This window comes from Rhinatrema bivittatum, chromosome 8, assembly GCF_901001135.1.
Source record: "Rhinatrema bivittatum chromosome 8, aRhiBiv1.1, whole genome shotgun sequence".
In the NCBI taxonomy this organism is placed as follows: domain Eukaryota; kingdom Metazoa; phylum Chordata; class Amphibia; order Gymnophiona; family Rhinatrematidae; genus Rhinatrema; species Rhinatrema bivittatum.
The window spans coordinates 101,098,032-101,120,592 of record NC_042622.1 but is presented as its reverse complement, the minus strand read 5'-3'; the positions used below and the strand labels follow the sequence as shown (position 1 = coordinate 101,120,592).

The window sequence follows — 22,561 nt, the reverse complement described above, 5'->3', positions numbered from 1 at the left end:
TTAACCATGCTGGCAGCATTTGGCCTTCCTTCTGCTTTTTAATGCATGGAATACATCTGGTCTGGGCTTCCACAATGGTATTTTTAAACAATGTCCATGCCTGATATAAACTCTTAACCTCTGCAGCTGCACCTTTTTGTTTTTTTCTATTTTCCTCATGTTATAGAATTCTCCCTTTTGAAAGTTACATTTTAGAGCTGTGGTTTTCCTTAATGTCCTCTCTGGTTATTAACTTACATTGATTGCATGATGATCACTATTGCCAAGTGGCCCATGAAGAATTAGGTCTAAAATAGTTTGTCTTCCCCCCATGGGTTCCTGGATTAACTGCTCCATGAAGAAGTCATTTATTACATCCAAAAACAAAACCTCGCCCTGCTGTAACATTTATCCATCCAATATTGGGGTAATTTGAAATCTCCCATTCTTACTGTGTTGCCAAATTTGTAAGCATCCCTAATATCTGTTAGCATTTCATCATGCACCTGTTCATTCTGGCCAGGTGGATGGTAGTGTACCTTCGCCGATATACTTTTATAGATTTTTCACCATCACAAATAGAATTTATATCTATATAGATTCCACAGTGCATTTAGGGGTAGATTTAAAAAAAGAGCGCGATCGCGTACTTTTGTTCGCGCAGCAGGCGCAAACAAAAGTATGCTGGATTTTATAAGATACGCGCATAGCCGCACGTATCTTATAAAATCCTGGATCGGCGCGAGCAAGGCTGCCGATTTTGGACAGCCTGCGCGCGCCGAGCCGCACAGCCTGCCTCCGTTCCCTCCCCTCACCTTCCCCTCCCTTCCCCTACCTAACCCACCCCCCTGGCCCTATCTAAACCCCCCCTTACCTTTGTCCCTCGATTTACGCCTGCTAGAAGCAGACGTAAATCTACGCACGCCAGCGGACTGCTGGCGCGTCGTCATCCGACCCGGGGGCTGGTCCGGAGGCCTCGACCACGCCCCCGGGCCGGCACCACGCCCCCGGTCCCGCCCCCGGTCCCGCCGCGTCCCGCCCCGAAACGCCACGTCATTCGGCCCCGCCCCTGACACGCCCCCTTAAAAAACCCGGGACTTACGTGCGTCCCGGGGCTCTGCGCGCACCGGTGGCCTATGCAAAATAGGCGCGCCGGTGTGCGAGGGCCCTGCTCGCGTAAATCCGGGCGGATTTACGCGAGCAGGGCATTTAAAATCTGCCCGTTAGTCTCTTGAAATATATTTTTCTTGTTTGACTCTATGCCCCCCCCCCCCCCAATTTAATCCACTCTATCATTGTGGTATAATTTGCATCTTGGTTTAGCACTGTCCTATTGGTTATCCTCCTTCTACTAGGTCTCTGAGATGCCAATTATGTCTACCTCTTCATTCAGTGCTATACATTCTGACTCTCCCATTTTATTTTTTTAGACTTCTGACATCTGCATACAGATATTTCAAGGTATTTTTTTTGTTTGTATATGCAACCTTCTTTGTAGTTAACAAGGATAATTTTGAATATTAACTCAATCTGCTCTTTACTTGAAGGCACGTAGCTACTCTTGCCTTTACTGGGACCTCTCTGTTGGGATGCTCTACCTTCCCTATTTTGTTGGTATCTTTAAAAAAAAATATCTCCCTCTGAAATATGTGAGCAACTGTCAGATTTCCCCCAAGTTCTAGTTTTAAAAGCTTTTCTCCCTCCTTTTTAAACTTCGTGCCAGCAATCTGGTTCCACCCTGGTTAAGGTAGAGTCCTATCCTTTTGAAATAGGCTCCCCCTGCCCCAGTACTTTCCTCACTTCGCTGGAGACTCAATCTCTGAGAGTATCTAATGTTTTAAGCTAAAAACATACGGAGTAAAATCTATGAAATCTCCCTTTGTAGAAATATCAAGCCTGCAGCATCTTTGGTCACTAGAAAACAAGCTACAGAAAACTGTGTTCCATATACCAAGTAATTCCCACAATTCACTGCCACTTGAAGGAATGGGGTTTGCAGGATATGCTCCATCCTAGCATGTGTTCATTTTTTTTTTAATGAGGCATTTGTGCAGAAGCAATGAACTGGAAATCTTTTCAATATGAGTTAGCACAGACAGCTTAGGGCATATGAGACTGAACCAGCAGCAGGTTTACTTGTGGAGGAATATTATGTTCAAAGCTTTAGCAATGTATATGACTTGATCCCATATTACATGCTTGAGCTTAAGGAGATGAAGCCACTGTTGGCATTCATTACCACAATCACTCGACAAGAAGGTGAATGCACTAAAAAAAAAAAATGTTTAAGACTTGCGTCCAATGCAGAACATTACTTTTAAATTTACTCTTGGGTACAGATATAAAACATCAGAAAAATGTCTTGTCTGTAATGGGAATTTTAGCTATCTAAGTCTGAAAATTACTGGCAATGTCAATCGGAAAAAAAAAATTGACAGCAATTCCATGTGTTGATCATGGGTTTGACAATTATTTTTGCAAGGGTGGATATTCTTCTCTCCCATACTTTGACAGGTATGATTCTCTCTATATTGGTCTTCGTGTAAAGAGAGCTGGCAGAACAAGTTCTGTATACCAAGAGACATAGGCAAGGTTTGCTGAACAAAAGATTTCCTGTAAAACTATTCCGCACACAGCTATGGAGCATCTCATTTATATCATTAGAAGAGATTGTGCTAATACACCATTGAGTAATATGCCAATAAAAATCCTATTCTCCATTAAGCCCCCCCCCTCCCACTAAATATGAACAACATTTTAGTCTTCAGAGTTAATGGATTATTATCTGTAATTTGGGTCTGCCTTAGGTAAGGTCCCTTTTGTAGTACAGAAGTAGCATCTTATTGACCATGTTATCGTGAGAGAATCTTGTGCAGAAGGCTTTCTCTTATTGCAGGCTTGATTTATTAAGGGGGATTTCCCATAGGCACATAATAGGAGAAATGTTTTCATAATCTGGCCCTTTGCGCCCACCAGGAAAAAAAAAAAAGGTTAGTGTATCTGGCCCCGTGGATGCCAAACTGACTAATGTCTCCATCTCTTAAGCGGCATGCAACACCACCACACAGAACAAAACAGGAGATAACCTGGCTTATAAGTGAGGTTCATTCCTGTCAAGGTTATGCACAAAATTAATCCATTTGGAGACATTATCTTGCAAGATACATCTGCTAAGGTTCATTTTAATAAAAAAAAAAAATCATGCTGGTAAATACCTCAGAATATGAAATTTCCAGAAATAAGTAGTATGAGTGATGCTACCTATGTTATAAAGCACTGCACTGTATTAATTAGTATGGAGAGTAATTCAACTTTGCTCTGCAGTCTTCTGGTGCTTCCTCCTATGAGCATCTTTTTTTTTTTTTTTTTTTTTACCTAGCAATTTTCTTCTGTTCCAGCTCAGTTGGAACAAGGGCTGGGATACAAATTCCCTCAGCCTTCATTGGCAACTACCTGCAGATTTTTTTCCCCCTCTACTTCATATCTCCTCCCCCCCCCCCCCCCCCCCCCACAAACTTATTATAGCCATTGCAGCGACGGTCTTGTGCCAGGGGCCACGCATCAGAGCTCCTTCTGGAACCCTGCAATCACGGGCCCTGATTTGGAAACAAGGTTTCGTCTGTGAACGATGACCATGACTTTCCCCTTCCTCCCCAGGAGGCAGTGACTGAATGCTGCATCAGCCACATCCCTAGCCCTGGCTGACTCGACTCATGGACTGAAGCAGGGAGCTTTTACACAGTCACTATTGTGAACATAGCCTTATCAGCAACCCCATCCGCAGCCGGTCTGAAGAAGAGAAGCCAGGCTTGGCAATCAAACACAGGCCTCATCTATGACAACACACAGGACTACTGCTGAATCATCGGGTCAGCCTGAAGTGACACCTCTGGTACCAGAACCAATATTACCTGCAAGACCTACTCACACAGTATAAATATGAAAGATCCAGCAACATAAAATGGCACCGGTGAAATGAGGTATCAAAAATTCAACCTTTCTGATTAATAAAGTGTTCAAACTTCAGAACTGCATGGATTATAGTGGGCAACTTCAGAAACTTAATATGTATAGTGCTGAAGATTTGATATTTTTAATGTACTTATTTATAGAAAGTTGATATTCTGCCTTTTTCCCAAGAGTGGCATCAAGTTTTAATAGTTACATTACATTGGTTGAAGGTCATTTATAACACAATTGAATCAAATTTACAATGGATGGCATTGAGAGGCCAGGGTGTACAACATAGTCCTTAGAAAAATATGGAGAAAAAAAACCTGATCAATCTTTTTCTCTGCATCTTATTTTCTTCCCTAATCGAGGTTCCATTAATTTTGATTTCTTCTTGATTTTAAGTTGAAAAAAGTCACATAAGTTCTGGGGAGATGCAGCTAATGGCTAAGAGAAAGTGGAGAGTGACAATAATGAGCAAACGAGAAAGGCAAAGCCAGCAGTCCAAAAACAGCTTTAAAAATGAGTCCTTAGGCATAGCAAAGCCCTAGATGTGGCAAGACAGATGCAACACACAGAACTTTCGTACAACCTTAAAAGATGAAGGAGAAAGGATGAATCACAGAGTACGTCATCATGTAAACAGGGTATATTTATATCTAAGTGACATCATCCTACCTCACCCGACTGGCCCAAAGGTATCATTTTGCAATTTTTTTGCGCTAAAAATATCTGTTCCCTGTAGTTTGTGACGTATTCTTTCTCCTTCCCTGTTGTGAGGAAATGAATGGACTCATACTTGCTTGTCAGAAGGGTAAATGTCCACATCTGCCTCTTGTGACCTTTGTTGTGAGTGTACGTCTTTAGTGATGATGAAAATAGGACTGAATTTGAGGTCTCTGAGAATCTCTGTTGAATTTGTGATACATTCTTCAACCCATCTACCTTGAAGATTTTTTTTTAAAGCTGTCTCTCAGCTACATCCATGTCTACAAAACCACACTCCCTTCCATTCCTCATTTACTCCCCTTGTTTCCGGGTGTTGTGGGGTCAGATTACTTGAGATCAGGGGGTGGCGAGGAAAGAGAGGGGCGGATACCAGTGGAATTAGCATGGAGTAGCTTCTGGGACCTCGTGCAGTAATACCTCTTTAGCTTTCTCAGTCATTAGAGTCTGTCTTTGAAACACACTGAAACCGCGATTAAAATGAAATTAAAGATGCCAAACTCACAAGCATACTAGGCTTCCTGAGTACGCTTTCAATCCATCATTTTAATTTCTTTTCTTGCCTATTTAAAATCTGTCTCCTTATTAAGATGACCAAATAGGACCACGCCATTAGGGACAGACCAAGTCAGTCCTGGCTTTTTGCCACTAAACCCATGGGCATGTAGTCCCACTCTTCCTAAAGAAACTGAAAATACAAGTTCACAGTTGAAATGTGGTAAAACCTGGACTGGCTCATCTTATCCCTGACAACATGGAGCCATCTGGTCCCCTTATTCTCTAAAGATCCATGGCCTGGATTCACTAAGCTGTAATTTTTTTTTTTTGGGGAGGACTGATCCACTCCCCTGGAAAAATATCGTGGCTCGCTCACTGCATTGATTTATCTTGCCATAAAAGTCCACAAGGCAAAACACCATGGCACGGTCCTTTAAACTGCAATGATGGCCCCCAACGCACAGGGCCATCATTGCCTTATAGGGCACAACTACTTAAAAAAAAAAAAAGTGTAAGGGAGTCAACCATGCCCCCACTTTCTCACCCCGGGGCCACCACTTGAGGCAATCCCGACAACAAAAGTATAAAAATAGATGGTCATTTTTGCACAATGACCCCCTCCCCCGCCAACCCAGTCAACATTGATAAAATAAAGGCCATAGGGTTTCCCCCCACCTTCCCTTTCAATAAAAACAATTTCAGGCAGGTCCCCCCATCCCTTTCCCTGCCCAAGCCCAAAAATAAAACAAAACATCGAGGCATAGTGCCCCCCTTCCCCATCCAAGTTGATAAAAGAATCATCCGAGTATAGTGGGGCTCCCCCAGCCCCTCTTCCCTCTTCCCTCACCCCATTACCACAAATTTCTGAAACTCTGCAATCGGAAAGGCCCAGGGTGCCCCTTATCCCCAGGCCAAGTCGGTGCCATTTTCCAAAATAGCAAAGACCACGTGGCCGAGGTCTGGTGCCTGGACCTTGCCCTAGTCATGTGACTGGGGCAAGGTCAAGTCGGTGCCACTTTAAACATAATGCAGACCAAGCCTAGGGCTAGGGGGCGCCCCGAGCCTTCCTATTGCAGGATTTCAGAAATCTGAGGTAATAGGTGTAGGAAGGGGTTCATGGGGGTCTCATTATACCCCAATTATTCTTTTGTGAACTTGGGGATCTGGGGGGGGGGGGGGCGGGGTAAGGTGTGGACACTCCAATGATGTTTTTTTAAATTTGGGGGTTGGGGGAAGGAATTTTTTTTTTTTTTATTGAAAAGGGGGTTGAGGGAATACCCTGTGGCCTTTATTTTATCAATGTTGAATGGGCTGGGGGAGCCATCTTTGCACTAATATAGGTAGCTCTTTTTACACTTTTGTTGTTGGGGGCCATCTAAAAGGTCGCCCCAGGGTGAGGAAAGAGGGTCACATTTGATCTCGGGACATTTTTTACACTTATGGCTGCTTTTTATTTTTGGACAGCTGGGCCCTTTAAATCTGACGTGGGAGCACTGGGACCCGCGTTAGGGTTTCAATGTTCCCGTATTAGATTAGCATTTTGCAGAAACCTGTAGCTAAAATAATGTGGCTGATAAATGTCAAAGTCAGCTGCATTATTTTATTTCTGTTAGATTACCTCGGCATGAGCTGTTTTTTATGGATTTGCAAAGTTCATGTATGCAATACCAGGCTAAAACAGCTCATTGGAATAGAGGAGGGAATCCAGGCCATTTTATGCAAATTACTTCAAATATTGTGTGATAATGCCGCAATAGGGCTATACCGAGTGATATACAGCATTTATGTGCAATATGCGCTGTTTAATGTGCGCTAAAGCCCCACCGCAGCTTGATGAATCTCCAAGCATGTTTGGTAAAAAAAAAAAGGACCCACAAAACCTGTTAAAAGCAGTCCTCACGCTGGTGAAAGTCAACCTGAAATTCAGAAGCCATATACAAATCTTTAGGACCTCCCCTGCCACTCCCACACCACCACAAATCTTTCATGACACAGACTGCATGAGAGAAAATAAAGATCAGTCTTAAATGACAACTCAAGATGACAGAAAATAACACTTTAATATAACTCCCTGTGAAAATAATTAGGTTACATTGCCTTATGACTACATATTCAAAATCGACCATTTAAGGTGGAATATTGTTAGAAAGTTCTTCACCCCAATTTTTCTGTATCCATGGCAGGGAAAACAACCAAACAACCAATCATGCCAGTTTCACTGTAAACCGGCATGATTTGCATTTAATGCAAGAATGTCGGTATATAAAAGTTAAAAAATAAATAAAATAAATGAGCACTGGCAATGGCAATACACTATATTAGGTTACAGAGGCCCTTAACATAGTAATATATATTCCAACTGGATAGAGAACCGTAGGTTATTTGATATATAGGCATAAACCCATAAGTGATTCGCTCACTGCTGTACCCCGCCATGAAGACCCTACCTATTAATAGGTATTTCATTCAGTCCAATTTTTACCTTTTCTGCTTGGCTGAGCTCTTCCTTATTCCTGAGCTTATCCCTGTGCTTGAACTCTGGGTCAGTGCTTTCATCTTCTATAAACTGCATGTTCATATTCAAAAGCCAAGCAGCAGTACGATCCAGGGCATTGGGGTTCACAGGAGAGGGGGCCTAAAATGAAACATACAACCATAACACAAAAAAAAAAGGGGGAAAATGAAACAGAAAACCCAACAAAAAGCTGTAACAAAAAGAATGAGCATGACACGGTTTTCGGTGTTTATATGATGGAGGAGATTTATTTGCAGAGGCCCTGGGTGCCTTCCACACATTTCCACACAAACCTCTTAGCCAAAACCTGACCCTGTTCCTGCTCTCCATGAAACCAAATGGATGATTTTGACCTTAAATTTAAAGAAAAGGATGTTTGATTTTTATGGAAGGAGGCATGGCATGGAATAATTGAAGATTCACTTCTACGAGTCAGAGGCTCAGCCCAGGTTAACTTCTGCTAGGCTTTCCAGCACTGAAATGGTTTTGCAATAAAAGCACAATTTCACAGAACTCTGGAGTCCGGAAACAAAATCACCCCCCACCTGTTTTTGCAAAATACCAAATATGAGAAAGAAACCAGCAAAGTGTTAACATTTCCAGGCCCCCCCCACAGTATTCAGTTAATGACACTCTTAACAGGTAATCTTCTTCTGGGTGCAGTATAGAACATTCCTGGCCAGCTTAGAGAACTCTGCAAGGCCATGGGCCCAGACGTGACTGGCTCACAAATGACCACCACCAAAGGTTTTAACAGAAGAAAAGCAACAATGATCAAGGCAAAAAAAAATCTGGTGCAGTCAGTGGCAAATTTTAGTCATGCATTTTCTTTAAAATGCCACTGTTGTGCCACAGATTGGCAGAAATTTGATATGGATTTTACCACCTTAGTCGCAATTAATTTTGGCATAAATACGGCATTTTTGATATGATTTTATAGGATTTCTCTACAAACTGTAAATCTAATATTAATAAAGTATGAACAAATTGTAAACATTACTTTTTTATTCTACTTTTCCAAGGGAAAACCATTTGAGATTGCCATGGTCTGTGTGCACTTGTGTGCTGTCCCCACCCCCACCAAATTTTATATTTGGTGTCCTATCCAGAGCAAATTTTCAGGCTCATATCAGGGGGTGGGTAGGTGTACAGGAGAATTTTGTTGGGGGCAATTTTATTGCAATCCATATATATGTGTGGATGCCATCCTGGAAAATAGGCGCCATTGCTTCTGCATGGAACCTCTTGTATTTATTATTATTATTAAGGAATAACCATTTTCCAGAAATGAAATCTATATACATTTGCTTGATCATTATCTGTTAGAGGAACCAATAGGAGATCAGCATTTGAGAGGTCAGCAGACGGTGCTTAAGGTTACCAGGTGGCTCCAGGTCGTAAGGGATAGGCTGAGCCAGCCCTGGTTTTACCTCTGTTACTCAAAGCCATTTGGTAACACTCGTGGAGCTGATTGTTTATTGGACAGCACTGTGTGCAAATCAAAATTCTAATCAAGATGTAGTGTAAATGCAAGTATTGATGGCATTTTTTCCTTTACTCAAGTTCTGGAAGCAAAGAAGCCAGGAAATAGGAAAAAAAAAAAAAAAGGAGGGACTACATAGAAGGTCCTTTCAATTCACTCTTTGAGTAAATGGAATTTGGAAACCATACCACAAAGTTATACAATGCCAGTGGCTATTCCCTAACTCAAGTGCAAGGTGTTGCATATATATTACGCGCGTAACCCCAAAAATCCGCTCCTGCGCGCGCCGAGCCTATTTTGCATAGGCCCAGCGACGCGCGCAAGCCCCGGGGCTTGAAAAAAGGGGTGGGGAGTGAGCGGAGCAGGGCGGTCCGGGGCGGGACCGAGGCCTCTGGCACAGCAGCTGTGCCGGAGGCAGGCACAACTTATTTAACAAAGGTAAGGGGGGTTTTTTAGATAGGGCTGGGGGGCGGGAGGAAAGTTCCCTCCGAAGCCGCTCCGATTTTGGAGCGGCCTCGGAGGGAATGGGGAAAGCCATCGGGGCTCTCCTAGTGCTTGGCCCGCGCAAAGTGCACAAGTGCACCCCCCTTGCTTGCACCGACCCTGGATTTTATAACATGTGCGCGGCTGCACGTGCATGTTATAAAATTGGGCATTGATTTGTGTCTTCAAATCCAGCCCAGTATGTATTATTCCTGAAAGTCCAAAAAAAAAAAGTAAAACTTTCCAAAATAAATAAAAAATCTCGGAAAAACCCTCCAAACCCTACTAAATGTTATCTTTGCTAATATTTAGCATATCTACCAGCAAAGCCTATGACAGTTTAACATAACATGAGTAAAATATGTTATAACATAGAAAATATAGCGCTTACGGCCAAATTTTAAATCCCCTGCGCGCAAAAAACAGGGGTCATGCGCAAGGCCCAGAGAAGGCCAGCCACGCACGTAATCTCTGTCGAAGTGCTAAACCCAGTTAAAAGGGCGGTCCGGGGGGGGCGGGGCTCGAGGCTGCCAGTACAGCAGCCATTTGCCGCTGTACCGGGGAAGGGATGGAAGGCGCGCGCAAGTTGCTACTGCTCTGTTGGAGCAGCAACAAAATAAAATGATCGAAAGATAGGAGAAAGAGTTTAGAGGGTGGGGAGGAGAGGGGGAGGATAGGGAAGGTGAGGTAGGGGGGGTAGGGAAGCTCCCTCCCAGTCCATTCCTTAATTGGAGCGGACTGGGGAAGGCCATCCCGGCCACATGGGAATTGCGTAACTGCTTCCACCTTGCGCGCATTGCACGCACATGCATGCGCAGATTACAAAATCCACTGCGCATGTGTGTGCGCCGCTTGTATTTTATAGCATGCACCGGATCCCGTGCACACATGGACACACACGTGCTTCATTTAAAATCCACCCCTAAGAGTTCTGGGATCATTGTAGAGGTGATGAAAATCAAGACTCAATCAGTGAAGAGCATTTCCAAATAATTTATTCAAAGACGTGGTAGATCTCGGTCCCCCAACACAGACCATGTTTCGCCACAAGGGCTGTGTTGGGAGGGACTGAAGCCCAAAGCTAATAACATGGCATCAATGAACTAATCATAGCAGCTCCAAACTTGTGCGAAAGAAATGCAGTCAAGACTGAAATGCCAAACCAGCAATTGCAATAGCATCTCACATCCCAGGAGATGAATACTGTGTATATTTGAGGAAAATTATGGTTTACTTCTTAATTTCTAATAACGGCGGTTGTCGAACAAGGCATCGCTGAACAAACGCGGCACTATGGTGTCAAGAAGTAAGGACAATAACACCCGTCATGGAAAACTTCGTCAGAGTAAACACGAAGTGCGTGGCGAAACACGGTCCATGGCAGGGCACAGAGATCTACTGCGTCTTTGAATAAATTATTTGGAAATGCTCTTCACTGACTGAGTCTTGATTTTCATCACCTCTACAAGGATCCCAGAATTCTTAGTGCTATACTGTCAAACATATGGTTTGTCACCAGTGCGTATACCGCTCATCTTCCCCATTTTATTATTTGCTGTATAACATACAAAGTGCCATGCTGGTTTAAACCAATGGTCTATCAAGCCCAGCATCTGGTTTCTGACAATCACCAATCTGGGTCATCTGAAAAATGAACTGCAGGTCTTGATAGGGATCCTAATATTGTTGCATAATGTATATGGTACTTTAAATAGAATATTAATTTTAATCCCAAATGGAGAAAACAAGCGACCCTCAAAACCGGTATTTTTGGCTATTTAGTGTGTGTATTCCGATATGTACATAAAGGAAGATGAAAAATACTGGCAGAAAACTTCCATTTGGTCTACCAATTTGTGCTTGCTTGCTGTGCATTCACAGGTCTCTTTTGATCTATGATCTTCTCCCCTTCCACTAAGCTCCCTTTGTGTTTATCCCAAGCTCACTTGAATTCTGCCAGGGTTATGGCTCCTATTACCTCCGCTGGAAGTCTGTCCCAGGTATTCATCTCGCTCTCAGTGAAAAAAATATTTTCTCACATTCTGTTTGAACTTCTCCCCACGTCAACTGAAAGAACAAGCCTATTTGCTTAGAGAGCGCAAACAAATTTGTAATCTTCACTGCATACTTTATATAATTTACTCAGTATGTAAGGAGAGCTCATTGCCATTTAGAAATTTTATATGGTTATGCTTTGAAAAGGGTTTTCTCGTTAGGTCATGCAAATTGTTATTTTAAACTGCATACTGGCAAACACTGAGGAATCATTTGTGTGACTGAAATTACTATTGCAATGTTCCTCCCATGCAAGGATTTTTCATGTTATCAGTTTACTGAAAGTCAAGTTTTAAAATGTATCCAAAGGCAGAGAATCTCTTTTAAAATTGTCTTATGGAAACGTATGCACATGGTTTGATTTGGTTTAGCTTTTTGGATTAATGCTGAATTTAGGTTTACTGCACCATGGGGAGGAAATAGCTGTGAAATAAGTGGTTAGTTGCTGCTGTGTCAAATTTTAAAAGAACGGTGCCTCTTACTCATTTTCTGATAGCCCCTTTCTGGAAATGACCTGTGGGAGTGAAAACTGTTAAGGAATTAACTTAATTCTAAGAAATATTAGCAGCAGGTCCAGTGATGGCCACCCCCCTCCAAACTCTTGCTGCATGAAATTGTTAGAAGTTGCATGTCCTGTGGGCCCCTGACAACTCCTGCAGAACTTGCCTTTTGGCACAGAGCTGTGAGAAGGTGTCACATTGCTCTGCCCCCTTTCCGGCTCTGTTCTACCTCAGCCGTGCCACCCACATGCAGCTACCTCTTTCCTTCTCACTGTGAAAGGCCCTGGGCTGCTCTCCCTCCCCCACCGCGAGGATCATTTTCAAAGGGATTTCCATCGGTAAAAGAGTGTTTTACATGCAGACATGGCCTTTTATTTATTTGTGAATTTATTGCATGCCTTTTCATTAGGACAGTAACTATTTTCTCTCAATCTAAGCTGGCCCCTGAGGCAATGGAGGCTGAAGTGACTTGACCAAGGTCACAAGGAGCAGCAGTGGGATTTGAACCTTGGCTCCCCTCCTTCTCAGCCTACTGCTCTAACCAAAAGGCTACTCCCTCCATTCCAAAATTTTACAAAACTGCCCGCCTGATATGCGGCTCAACTTATACATGTTTACATGTAAGTTTACCCGGACTGAACATTGCGTGCCTGGGAATGGAGTTGAAGGAGGATTTTGGACTTCCAAGCACACTTTTGGATTTTAAAAAGCATATGCATACATTTTTAGGGAAGATTTGTGTGGATGTTTTAGCAGGTGTAACTGGAGTGGGAAGGTTAGGTAGGATCATTTTGAAAGCGGAATTATGCATGTAAACCTGCTTTGAAAAGTGGTGCTGACTTTTTATGTGGGCTGTCTGAACATGATCCTATGTGTAAATTTTAGGCAGTCGTGAACAGAATTGCCACAGAATATTCTAACCAGAAAACTGGGACCTTTACTAGGGGCAAGCTAGCTTCAGGATGTTGCTTTTGAAACAGAAATAAACTATTTGCCTGATAATAAGAAGGTGTCTAGGATTGTAGTCAGCAAATATTGTAAAAAGGTAATAAAATAGTAGGGTGAACTACTTGATGGGCAACAATAGCATCAAAAGTCCAGAATGGTTACAGATGTCAGCAGAATGTGTATAAATATACACAACAAATACATCTTTTTTCAAAGCAACTTATCTTATGATAGCTTCTTAATGTATTGTAATCCCAAAGTCCCGCTATGCTTTCTCCACCATTATCCAAAAGTATAGCCAATGCCACTTACGTTTGGACAATTTCGGAAGAAGCGTTCACCATCGGAATGACTTAATCCCCTGATGCAGATAAAAGCTTCAACACACGGTGCATGTCATGACTTTGGCATTACAGAACATTAAGAAAATATCATACAATAAGTTGCTTTGAAAAAAATATATATTTGCAAAAACAAAACAAAAAAACAAAAACAAAATAATAAATGGTACATAAGTACCGATGATTATATGTAAAGCAATGAAGGTCAAATAGTCTGGTAGTGCTTAATATGAGAGTCCAATAGAGAGAAATAATTGATACATTGTTTGGGCTAAGTTGTACATATTATAGGATGCAACTGGTAGGGGAAAAAATCTATTTCTCAGAAAGTGTCTTAGATACTTGGGTCCTTATTCAAGAAGGATTTTGTTCCCATTCTGTGCCTATGAAAAATAAGAGTTATTGAATAAAACCATTAATATCTTTCCAATATCCACCTTTTGTGATTTCCACTGTACGAGGATATTTGTTTAGCTGCATAGTTTGTTTAGATTTAGCCAGTGGTGATTTTCTGCTGTATCAGGCCAAGTCACCAACCGGAAAACTTTTTGAACTGGGCAGCAGCAAATTCACCTTTTAAGAATTTGCTGCTCCGGAGACTGGGACCAAGTACTGACACTGCAAGCACGTTCAAAGCTCGGGCTTGCCGGGTGCTGGCACTTCCTGCCTCCTGATCTCACAAGATCAGTGGCCAGGAAGTACTGGCACCCGGCCTGCAAGTTTCAAAAAATGTTCGCAGTGCTGGGATGGATCGGCTGGTGATGCTTATCCTGCCAGCCGCTGAAGTCATCAGACCGCTGCTTGCCCCTGGACCGTGCTGTGACATTTGGTAGAGCTCATTCCACCAGCCGCCCACAAAAGGGGACCATCGCCTGCAGGAAGGGACGGGAAGGAGGGGGAAGAGGTGGAGAGAGAAAGAAGGTCTGGGCCAGGGTGGGAGAAAAAAAAAAAAGACTGCCTCACACACAAGCCCTCCACCCCCCCACCCCCCCAAGAACATTTTTTCTTACAAAATGACCCTTGGCTTTAGCCATCAATCTGTTATATAAAAGATAAGTATATTTTAGCAGCTATCATAGTCAAGCAGTTATGTGCTCAGAATTGCTGAATGTCATTGGAACTACAAGGGGCAGTTTATTAATCCAACAGAGGCTTAAAAATCATCATCCTCCATCTGATTTTCTCTACAGCAGTTGCTGTTGTAAATCATGCTTACCGTACACCAGAATTTGCATTAAAATAGAGACATTGTTCCACTATTTTTCCATTTTTGTAGCAGCTAAGAGCGCCTAGCAATCAATGCCCAGCTGCCAATGTCAACTTTGATTCATGGTTTTAATAAGAATCTGTCAAAAACAAAAACCTGTTTAGAACAGAGATAATCTCATATCTACAAAAAGGTTCTTTGTGTAGCTTCATATCCTTTCCAACCACTCTAAACTATTTTGTAGTGGTTTGTGTATATTTCTTCTTTTTTTTTTCCCCCAGAATAAAATGAATAAATGCAAAACATACTAGGCCTCTTCTAGGGCCCATCTTTTGAATGCAATGATGAAAAAAAGTGTCAGAATAGCAAAAATGGGTAAGATTTCAACTCACAAAGTGAATTTTTGGTTTGTATAGCAGAACTTTCTTTGACCCTGTTTATTCTGTATTAAAGATGACCAGATGGATGTGTAAAATATTTCCCTCCATTTCTTGCTGTACAAATGATGGTAGGTAACATATTCACTCATGTCAATGCTTATGGTCTTATTCACAAATCAATACATGTAAGCAAAGGTACTAGATCAGACTGCCAGATCGGCCTTTAACAGAAAGCCCTGCTAGTAAAACTCTGCTTACTGGACATAAATGTATCTTACGTTATAGAAGCATTTTACCATTAGCTGAGCAAGAGCTGACAAAGTTGAAATGATTATAGTCCACAATTTCTCTCTCTCTCTTTAGTTGCTGCTGTTGCTTCTGCAGTCTTTAATGTATTGGGAAATGTAGTATTTAAAACAGGGTTGCAATAGACAAATTAACTACCAGTTGCAACTGGAAAATGACATCTTATCACAGACCCTCCCCGGGGGGATTTTGTAACAGCCTGACCAATTTTGCAATCAAATATCTGAATAAATTACACTATTTTTCAAACCACACATTCACATGTAAGTGTGCATTCAAGATCACCCTGGCAAAACTACCCCTGCTAATTTGTACTTAGAGCTTTTCCCGTTTGATGGACTACTAGAAGATTTTTAGCACGTGCCCACTTGCATGATTTCTGGGTCCCACATTGAAGGGCTCAGACCCAAGATTTTGGGAACAATGATCTACAGCATTTCAAAAGTTCCAAGCTATTGCCACTATTATGCACTTTAAAGTCATATTATCAGATACTCTGTGGAAGTAGCATTCTTTCAGTGATATACCTTTCTTTATATATTTGAATATAAATAGACATTTATTTATATAGAAAGAGTGAGGTACACATGCATGCTTTAGTGTGAATGTAACAGAGCAATTAAAAGATGTCATTATATATATATAGTTTGTTTAGCATTATATAAACATAACCAACCTGTTTGTGCATTGGCCGTTGTTTCATTTCTGGACTGTCACCCTTTGAGGAGGAGGATTGCTGTCTTAACCGGACACAAGTACCTGGCCAGTCTGGGGAAGCTGACATCATGCTCCCACTAGACGGTCTTGGGTATTGCCCTGTGTTTAGTAACGTTGGAGGCGTCCTACCTCTGGTCATAGGTGGCGGGGGCTGGTCTATCCGCCTCTGAGGGCCTGCACTGTTCTGACGCGGCATTGTGGGCTGGCCAATTTTTTCTGTTAAAGACAACTGTCTGCGGGCCAGATCCCCAGAACGTCTTGAGAAGTCCTCACTACTTCCAGGATTAATAAAGCCATGCTTAGTGCCTGCTAAGTCCTCACTGTTGCTGTGGGAACTGAGAGAGCTGTGGCACTCTGAACCTGAGTCCCCCAAACCACGAGGTGACACTGGCAATGCTGCTGCCATCTGGTACACTGGGTTCTGGAACGAAAGAGGTGCCAAGAGTTGAGGTCTACCAGGAACACTGTCAGTGTTTGGCGTCGTGGGTGTTTGTCCGACTCTTCGGACAGTTGACATAGTTGCTAAATTGTTTTGCAGAGTTCGTGCAGTCCATATTCCCTGTAACTGTCCAATGGAAGATTGGCTGTCATTTAGAGAGTCCCCAGTGCCAGAAGCATTAGCTCCACCGTCCAAAATACGATTGTCCTGCAGGTCCACCATGGATAAACTTTTGCTGCCATTGGCTATTTGAACCTCTGGTTCGTTGGCCTCTGAGTAGCTCGAGCTTCGGGCAGGAGAAGGCTGAACCCCAGTAGACCTTGTGACAAAAAATAAGTCCTTGTTTTCAGGAGTTGGTGATGGTAACCTTGTGAAATCTATCAGACTAAGGGGAAATAAATAATAAAAAGGGAAACGAGCTTTAAAGGCTACACAAATTATTAAAAAAAAAAAAAAATCATTAGCAGAATAAATAAGCAAATCAGTCATGGTCAGCTATCCTAATAAGATAAATTGTATTTAATAGTGATTAACACTAATTTTGTATGCAAATAATAAAGTGATGATGATATACAAAACTATATCATCAATATTTTGAAAAGGGCATTCATTACAAAATATTAATTAATAGTGTCAATTGGATTATTTAGATGGTCTAATTATTCTCTTAGTTCCAGTGTTAAAGCAAGAGATTTATCCAAACATCTTAAGATCAGGAAATAGTTGCTCTGTGTTAGCACATTTATATAATACTCATTCTGACTGGACTAAACATGGACTTTAAATGCTTTAACTGTTTAAATGCATTTAACTGGCTAAATGACAGATGATGCGTTTATGAGCTATTTATTTGGGTTGCCCCATGTTTTTTCCTGCAAACTTTTAAACTGTAGAATTGTGAATACATTTTGAAATTGTTTTCCCACATACTGACCAGTATTAGAGATAAAAACTAGAATCGCAGGGGCAGTCCTCCAGCTTCCTTCTCTGTATCTCTCTTCTAACAGATTTGTTAAATAAAATGTAAACCCTCCTTCAGCACAACCATATCATTCTTTTAATCTATTGAATTACTCACAAGTGAACAAAATAAATAGCATTTTAATTGTTTAGCACAGACCATTCCACAATGAAGACCTCTTCTCTTTAAAGGAGACTAAAGGGAATACGTTTCTAGAGAAATTGTAAGTGCTTTTGGGGGTAATTTTCAAAAGAATATACCCACACAAACACCCTTTTGTGCATGCAAACCTGCTTTTGAAATTTATCCAGGAAAGTAGTCTGGGGAAAAGTACGCACTGAACATGACTTCGTATGAACTTTTCCACAGACCAGCATGAGGCAATCCAGGCAGCAGAGACAGGGCAGAAAAACTATTTATGTGCATACTTGCGATATATTTAAAACTAACAGCTAAATTTTCAAACGCCGGCACGAGTAAAAACACGGAGATATGTGCGTGGCTGGGCCACGTGTGGGCCACGGGGATTTTTAAAGTGTATGTGCCAAAGACCATCTCAAAGCAAAAGGGGCGGGGGCCTGCTGGGACAGTGCCATTTTGCTCTTATCCCGGTGAAGTGCATGCCGGCAACTAGCTGGTGCGCGGAGCTTACTCCTACTCCATCGAGCGGGTAAGTTCTAAAACAACAAAAAATAGGATAGCGTAGGTTAGGGGGTCGGGGTGGAGAGGGGAAAAGGGAGGAAGGATAGGGAGGGGGATAGGGAAGTTCCCTCCCAGTTCAATCCTTAATTGGAGTGGACTAGGAGGGAACTGGGGATGGCCCGTTGACGTCGCCGTGCGTTTTTAAAAATAAAATCCCACCCCCCCATTGCGAGCTCGAGTCAGAACCCGCACGCACGGATACAAAATCGGGCGCTCATGTGCATGCGGGTATCGGATTTTATAACATGCGCGCGGTGACCCGTGCATGTTATAAACTCAGCGCATCCATGTGCATGCGCGTTTATTTTAAAACCTACCTTTCTTTGTATAAATGTACACACAAGATGTTATGCTTCCTCAGGAGCAGGTGTAACTTGCCGCATGTATGTCCCCACGCAAACCAGCAGGACCCAGGAATTTTCAAAGCGGGCTTATGCACATGAATCTGCTTTGAAAATGTTGGCTAACGTCTGCGGGTACGTTCTGCAGGCTACTGAAAATTATCCTCCCCATGTACAAATTGACATCCCTAATCAGAAAAATAGATTGCTTGAATTTTCTTTTGAAATTAGAGCAGCTTAGAGTGCATTTCTGCTTCTCTTACCCAGTTAAGTCATTCTCTATCACCATCTTTTGCAGTCCAGCAGAAATAGTGTTGCTAGTATGTGGCGTTGAAGTAATGTGATCAGCTGTGACCGAGACCTGCACACAGGCTGGATTACTCAGTGCCATGTTTACTTCCTTTATAATGCGAGGAAGAGGTCCAAGTTTAGCTATCGTACCCTATCGAAAAAATGACAAGACATTTAGGGACATACTAATTCATTTTCTTTTACTACACAGGGATAGTGACTTTTAAACAGGCACACAGGCGCACATCATGTGCATGAGTTCATCGGCCTGTGGCCGGGACATGGACATTTTATAACACATTCGTGTATATACCTACATGTTATACAATAGTCTGATTGTACGCACATGTGCACACAATTTTAAGTTGACATGTGCCTATGTACGTAGATCCAGCTTCTAACATGTACGTGGGGGGATTTTAAAAAGACACACATGCCAAGGTCATTACCAGTTTTAGTAGTTCATTCCCAGTTCGCCAAGGTAAGAAATAGAACTTCCAGACCCCCCTAGATTAATAACCTCCCTTCTTCCATTAGCCCTGAGCCTTAAAACCTCATCAATCTATTTGTCTTTATTTTATAACTTGCACGCCATGCGTACAGAATTAAAGTTACACGGCAGGGGACCCTGGCACGCACCTATGCATGTATTTATGTGCAGATTTCAATGTGAAATCCAGGAACGCCCAATCCCCACCTAGACCATGCTCATGCCCCTCCCCTTTTTGGGAACTTTCATTTGTGCACACAGCAGCAAGTACGGGCGTACTCTGGGCAGCTTTTAAAATCCGCTCGGCGTGGGTCAGCCCAGCTTGTGCGCAAATCTCCCTATTTTGGTGCACGCTGGGCTTTTAAAAGTCATCCAAAGGATGGTAACTGTCATACTGGCAACACATTAGCGCATTTTAGAACTTACGCACAAATATGTGCGCATGTTATAAAACAGCCTGGACGAGCGTACACGTGCACCTAATTTAAAATAGGAGTCCATCTAGGCACACAAATCCCGCTTCTACTATGCGAGGCGGGGAATTTTAAAAGAGGCGCGCATCCACACCATTACCAGTTTCATCAGCTCATCACCAGTCTGCCCAGTGAACAGCCAGGCCCTCCAAACACTCCCCCAGTTTCCCCAGACCCTTACAACCCTCTTAGGTATGGCTAGTTTTTTATTCTTTAAACTTACATCTTGTCCCTAGAAGCAAACCTACGCGGCAGGGGATCTGGGTGTGTGCTCAGGCCACACCGCAAATTGCTCATGTCCTGCCCTGAGCTCATGTCCTTTTTGAAAACATTTGATGGGTGCATACAATGGGAGATACACATACCACTGGGCGGCTTTTAAAATTTGGTGGGTGTGCGCGAGCCCGATTTGTGCGCGTATCCCCCGATTTTGGTACGCACTGGGCTTTTAAAATGTACTTTATCATACTAGCCAATTCATTCCCATGCTACAATACCAATAACATTATGCATTATATTATCTGTGTACACTGGGCTACACAAGTTGAAAATCACATTATTTGAGAGTAATATTACTACTTAGCACTTCTATAGCAGTGCTGTACAAAAACATATACAAGAAAGTCCCTGTGCATTAGAACTTGCAACCTGATGAAGGCAAACATACAGGGTAAAAGAGACAGTGCGACCTTCATTTATTAAGAAAATGGTTAAGATCTTGGAATATGAGTTTGAGCAGAAACAAAAGGGTAAAATAGTTCCAATTTTAGAGGAGCAGAGATTCCAGTTCTGTTTTTTGGGGGGGGAGGGGAAGGGGGAGGGGGTTATGCCATTCTGCTCCAAATTGGATATTCACCATTGGACCAAGCCAGCAAAAAATTAATATCTAAGAAATACACAGTCATTTCCAAGTATTGGTGGTCTTTTTTCCCCTTTAGTCAATTTTATATATTGTTCATGGCTATCTCTTGAAGTCTTTGCTTTGTTTCTAAGCATAGACTTCAAGAGGTAGCTATGAACAAAATACTTTTGTGTGTTTACATGCCTCATTCTTCTTTTGTGTCCAGATATATTGCTACCTCTCTGCAGGTGCCAGTGCCACAGCTGCACTTTTCCCTTTATGGTTGTTCAGTATAGATGTACGTTGCGTGAAAACTGTCCTTGAATATATTCTTTCAGATTGCCAACATGACTTTATATCATTACAGTAAGTCTACGGAGTAAAATGGGTTTTACTGCATTATATACTTCTGTACATCACAGTGTATCACTGCATCCACTTTTCAACTAATTTGACATTGAGTTATAGTGACATTCTTCTGAAGGGTCGTAGGTTTAGCTAATGCCATCTGTTCAAATCAGTCGCAAACAATCTATCCATTTAGTCCTCTCCAATGTCGCTGTGTACCTGATCAAACTGTGAAATGACCTCCCAGAGCAGAGAGTGCAGTGTGGACAGTTCTCGGCCCAGATCGATATAACCTTCAAATCCAGCAGTGTTGGATAGAGTTTCAGGATTGGAAATCTCGAGTAGGAAACGCTGCATATTTGTCCACTCGTGCTCCAGGAACTGGTTCATAAAGGACATGTACTCTTCCTTACTGCCAAACCTATTAAGAAGAAAAGAAAAAATCTCTGGAATAAAAGTATTTCAAGCTTTCGTAGCAGCTGCATCTATTTTCTACAGAAAGCAATACACAGCTAAAATGAACAAAATATCATTCTACCTGTCAATCACTATTTTGTCCAGGTAGGAAAGGATACTGTCAAAGAACTAATTTAAGGTGAACATTTTAATTCTAATCCTTCTACATCTCCACATCCTATTTCCATGGCGGATGTGGATTATTAGGATATTATTTGCTGGGTCATTATCCTCATAGCAGGACTTCATACATGTACATTTATTTATTTATTTATTTAACAGCTTTTAATATACCGGTGTTCGTGCAAGCACATCACGCCGGTTTACAATAAACTTGAGGAGGAGGAAATTACAAAAAACAGGGAGTGGGGGAATGGAGCAGGAGCGAAAAAGGGGGGGGAGGGGGGGAGAGAGGTAAAGGAGGAAAGACAGCAGTTGAGAAAGGTACAAGGAACGTATCAGTATTTACAAAAAAGGTTGCTTAACATGGTGGATTATATTGATAACTTATTAAACTTATTAAACTTATTAAACAATTAAACACATATATATAAACTCATATGTATAAACTATTAGCTTATTTACAGCAGTTATAGCAAGTAGTAACGGTATCATGATTTAAACATAAAGGTTGTAAGTTTTAACTGGGGGTACAATGGAGCACGGTAGATAGGTGGGGATGGGGTGATAGGTGGGCGGGGGTATAGGGAAAGGGTGGAGGGAGGGTGGGTATGGGTGGGTTGAAGGTGAGACTAGGGAGGTTTCAGGGAGGTGAGGTGAATAGGTTGACTATCCGTAGTGAAAACCATGCTTCTATGGCAGTGTCAATTAGAACTTATTTGTTGTCTTTGGCAAGATACATTAAATAAGACATCAGCTACATAATCTTCTTCTCTTCCGCAAGAGAACAAGAAAACATTAAAATCATATGTTGGCCCTTGTGGCTGCCAAGACTGTTGACATGGCAATAGCAGTTTCAGAAACTCATTAAGACCACTTGGGATTTCAAATGAGTATAAAACTGAGCTTAGAAAAAACAGGACTGTGCATCATAGCAAAGATCTCTACCCCATTCTCACTTATGTTTACTGTTTATTGGAAATTGTTAATCGCTTCTGCCAAAGCTCGAA

The 22,561-nt window shown here is 42.0% G+C and overlaps 1 protein-coding gene across 14 annotated transcripts in view; it reads right to left on the bottom strand.

Moving 5' to 3' along the window:
• Window positions 1-22,561, bottom strand: part of DAB2IP (DAB2 interacting protein) — a 1,007,890-nt gene that overhangs the window by 30,309 nt on the left and 955,020 nt on the right. For 12 of the 14 annotated variants that reach the window (XM_029614455.1, XM_029614462.1, XM_029614458.1 and 9 more), the window contains 4 exons: window positions 21,195-21,396; window positions 18,796-18,974; window positions 16,049-16,913; window positions 7,637-7,789 (listed from right to left, as the gene is read on the bottom strand). In XM_029614455.1, the coding sequence (XP_029470315.1) occupies window positions 7,637-7,789; window positions 16,049-16,913; window positions 18,796-18,974; window positions 21,195-21,396 (1,399 nt within the window). The remainder of the gene's footprint in view (window positions 1-7,636; window positions 7,790-16,048; window positions 16,914-18,795; window positions 18,975-21,194; window positions 21,397-22,561) is intronic. The other 2 variants (XM_029614452.1, XM_029614456.1) reach the window with 2 other exon arrangements.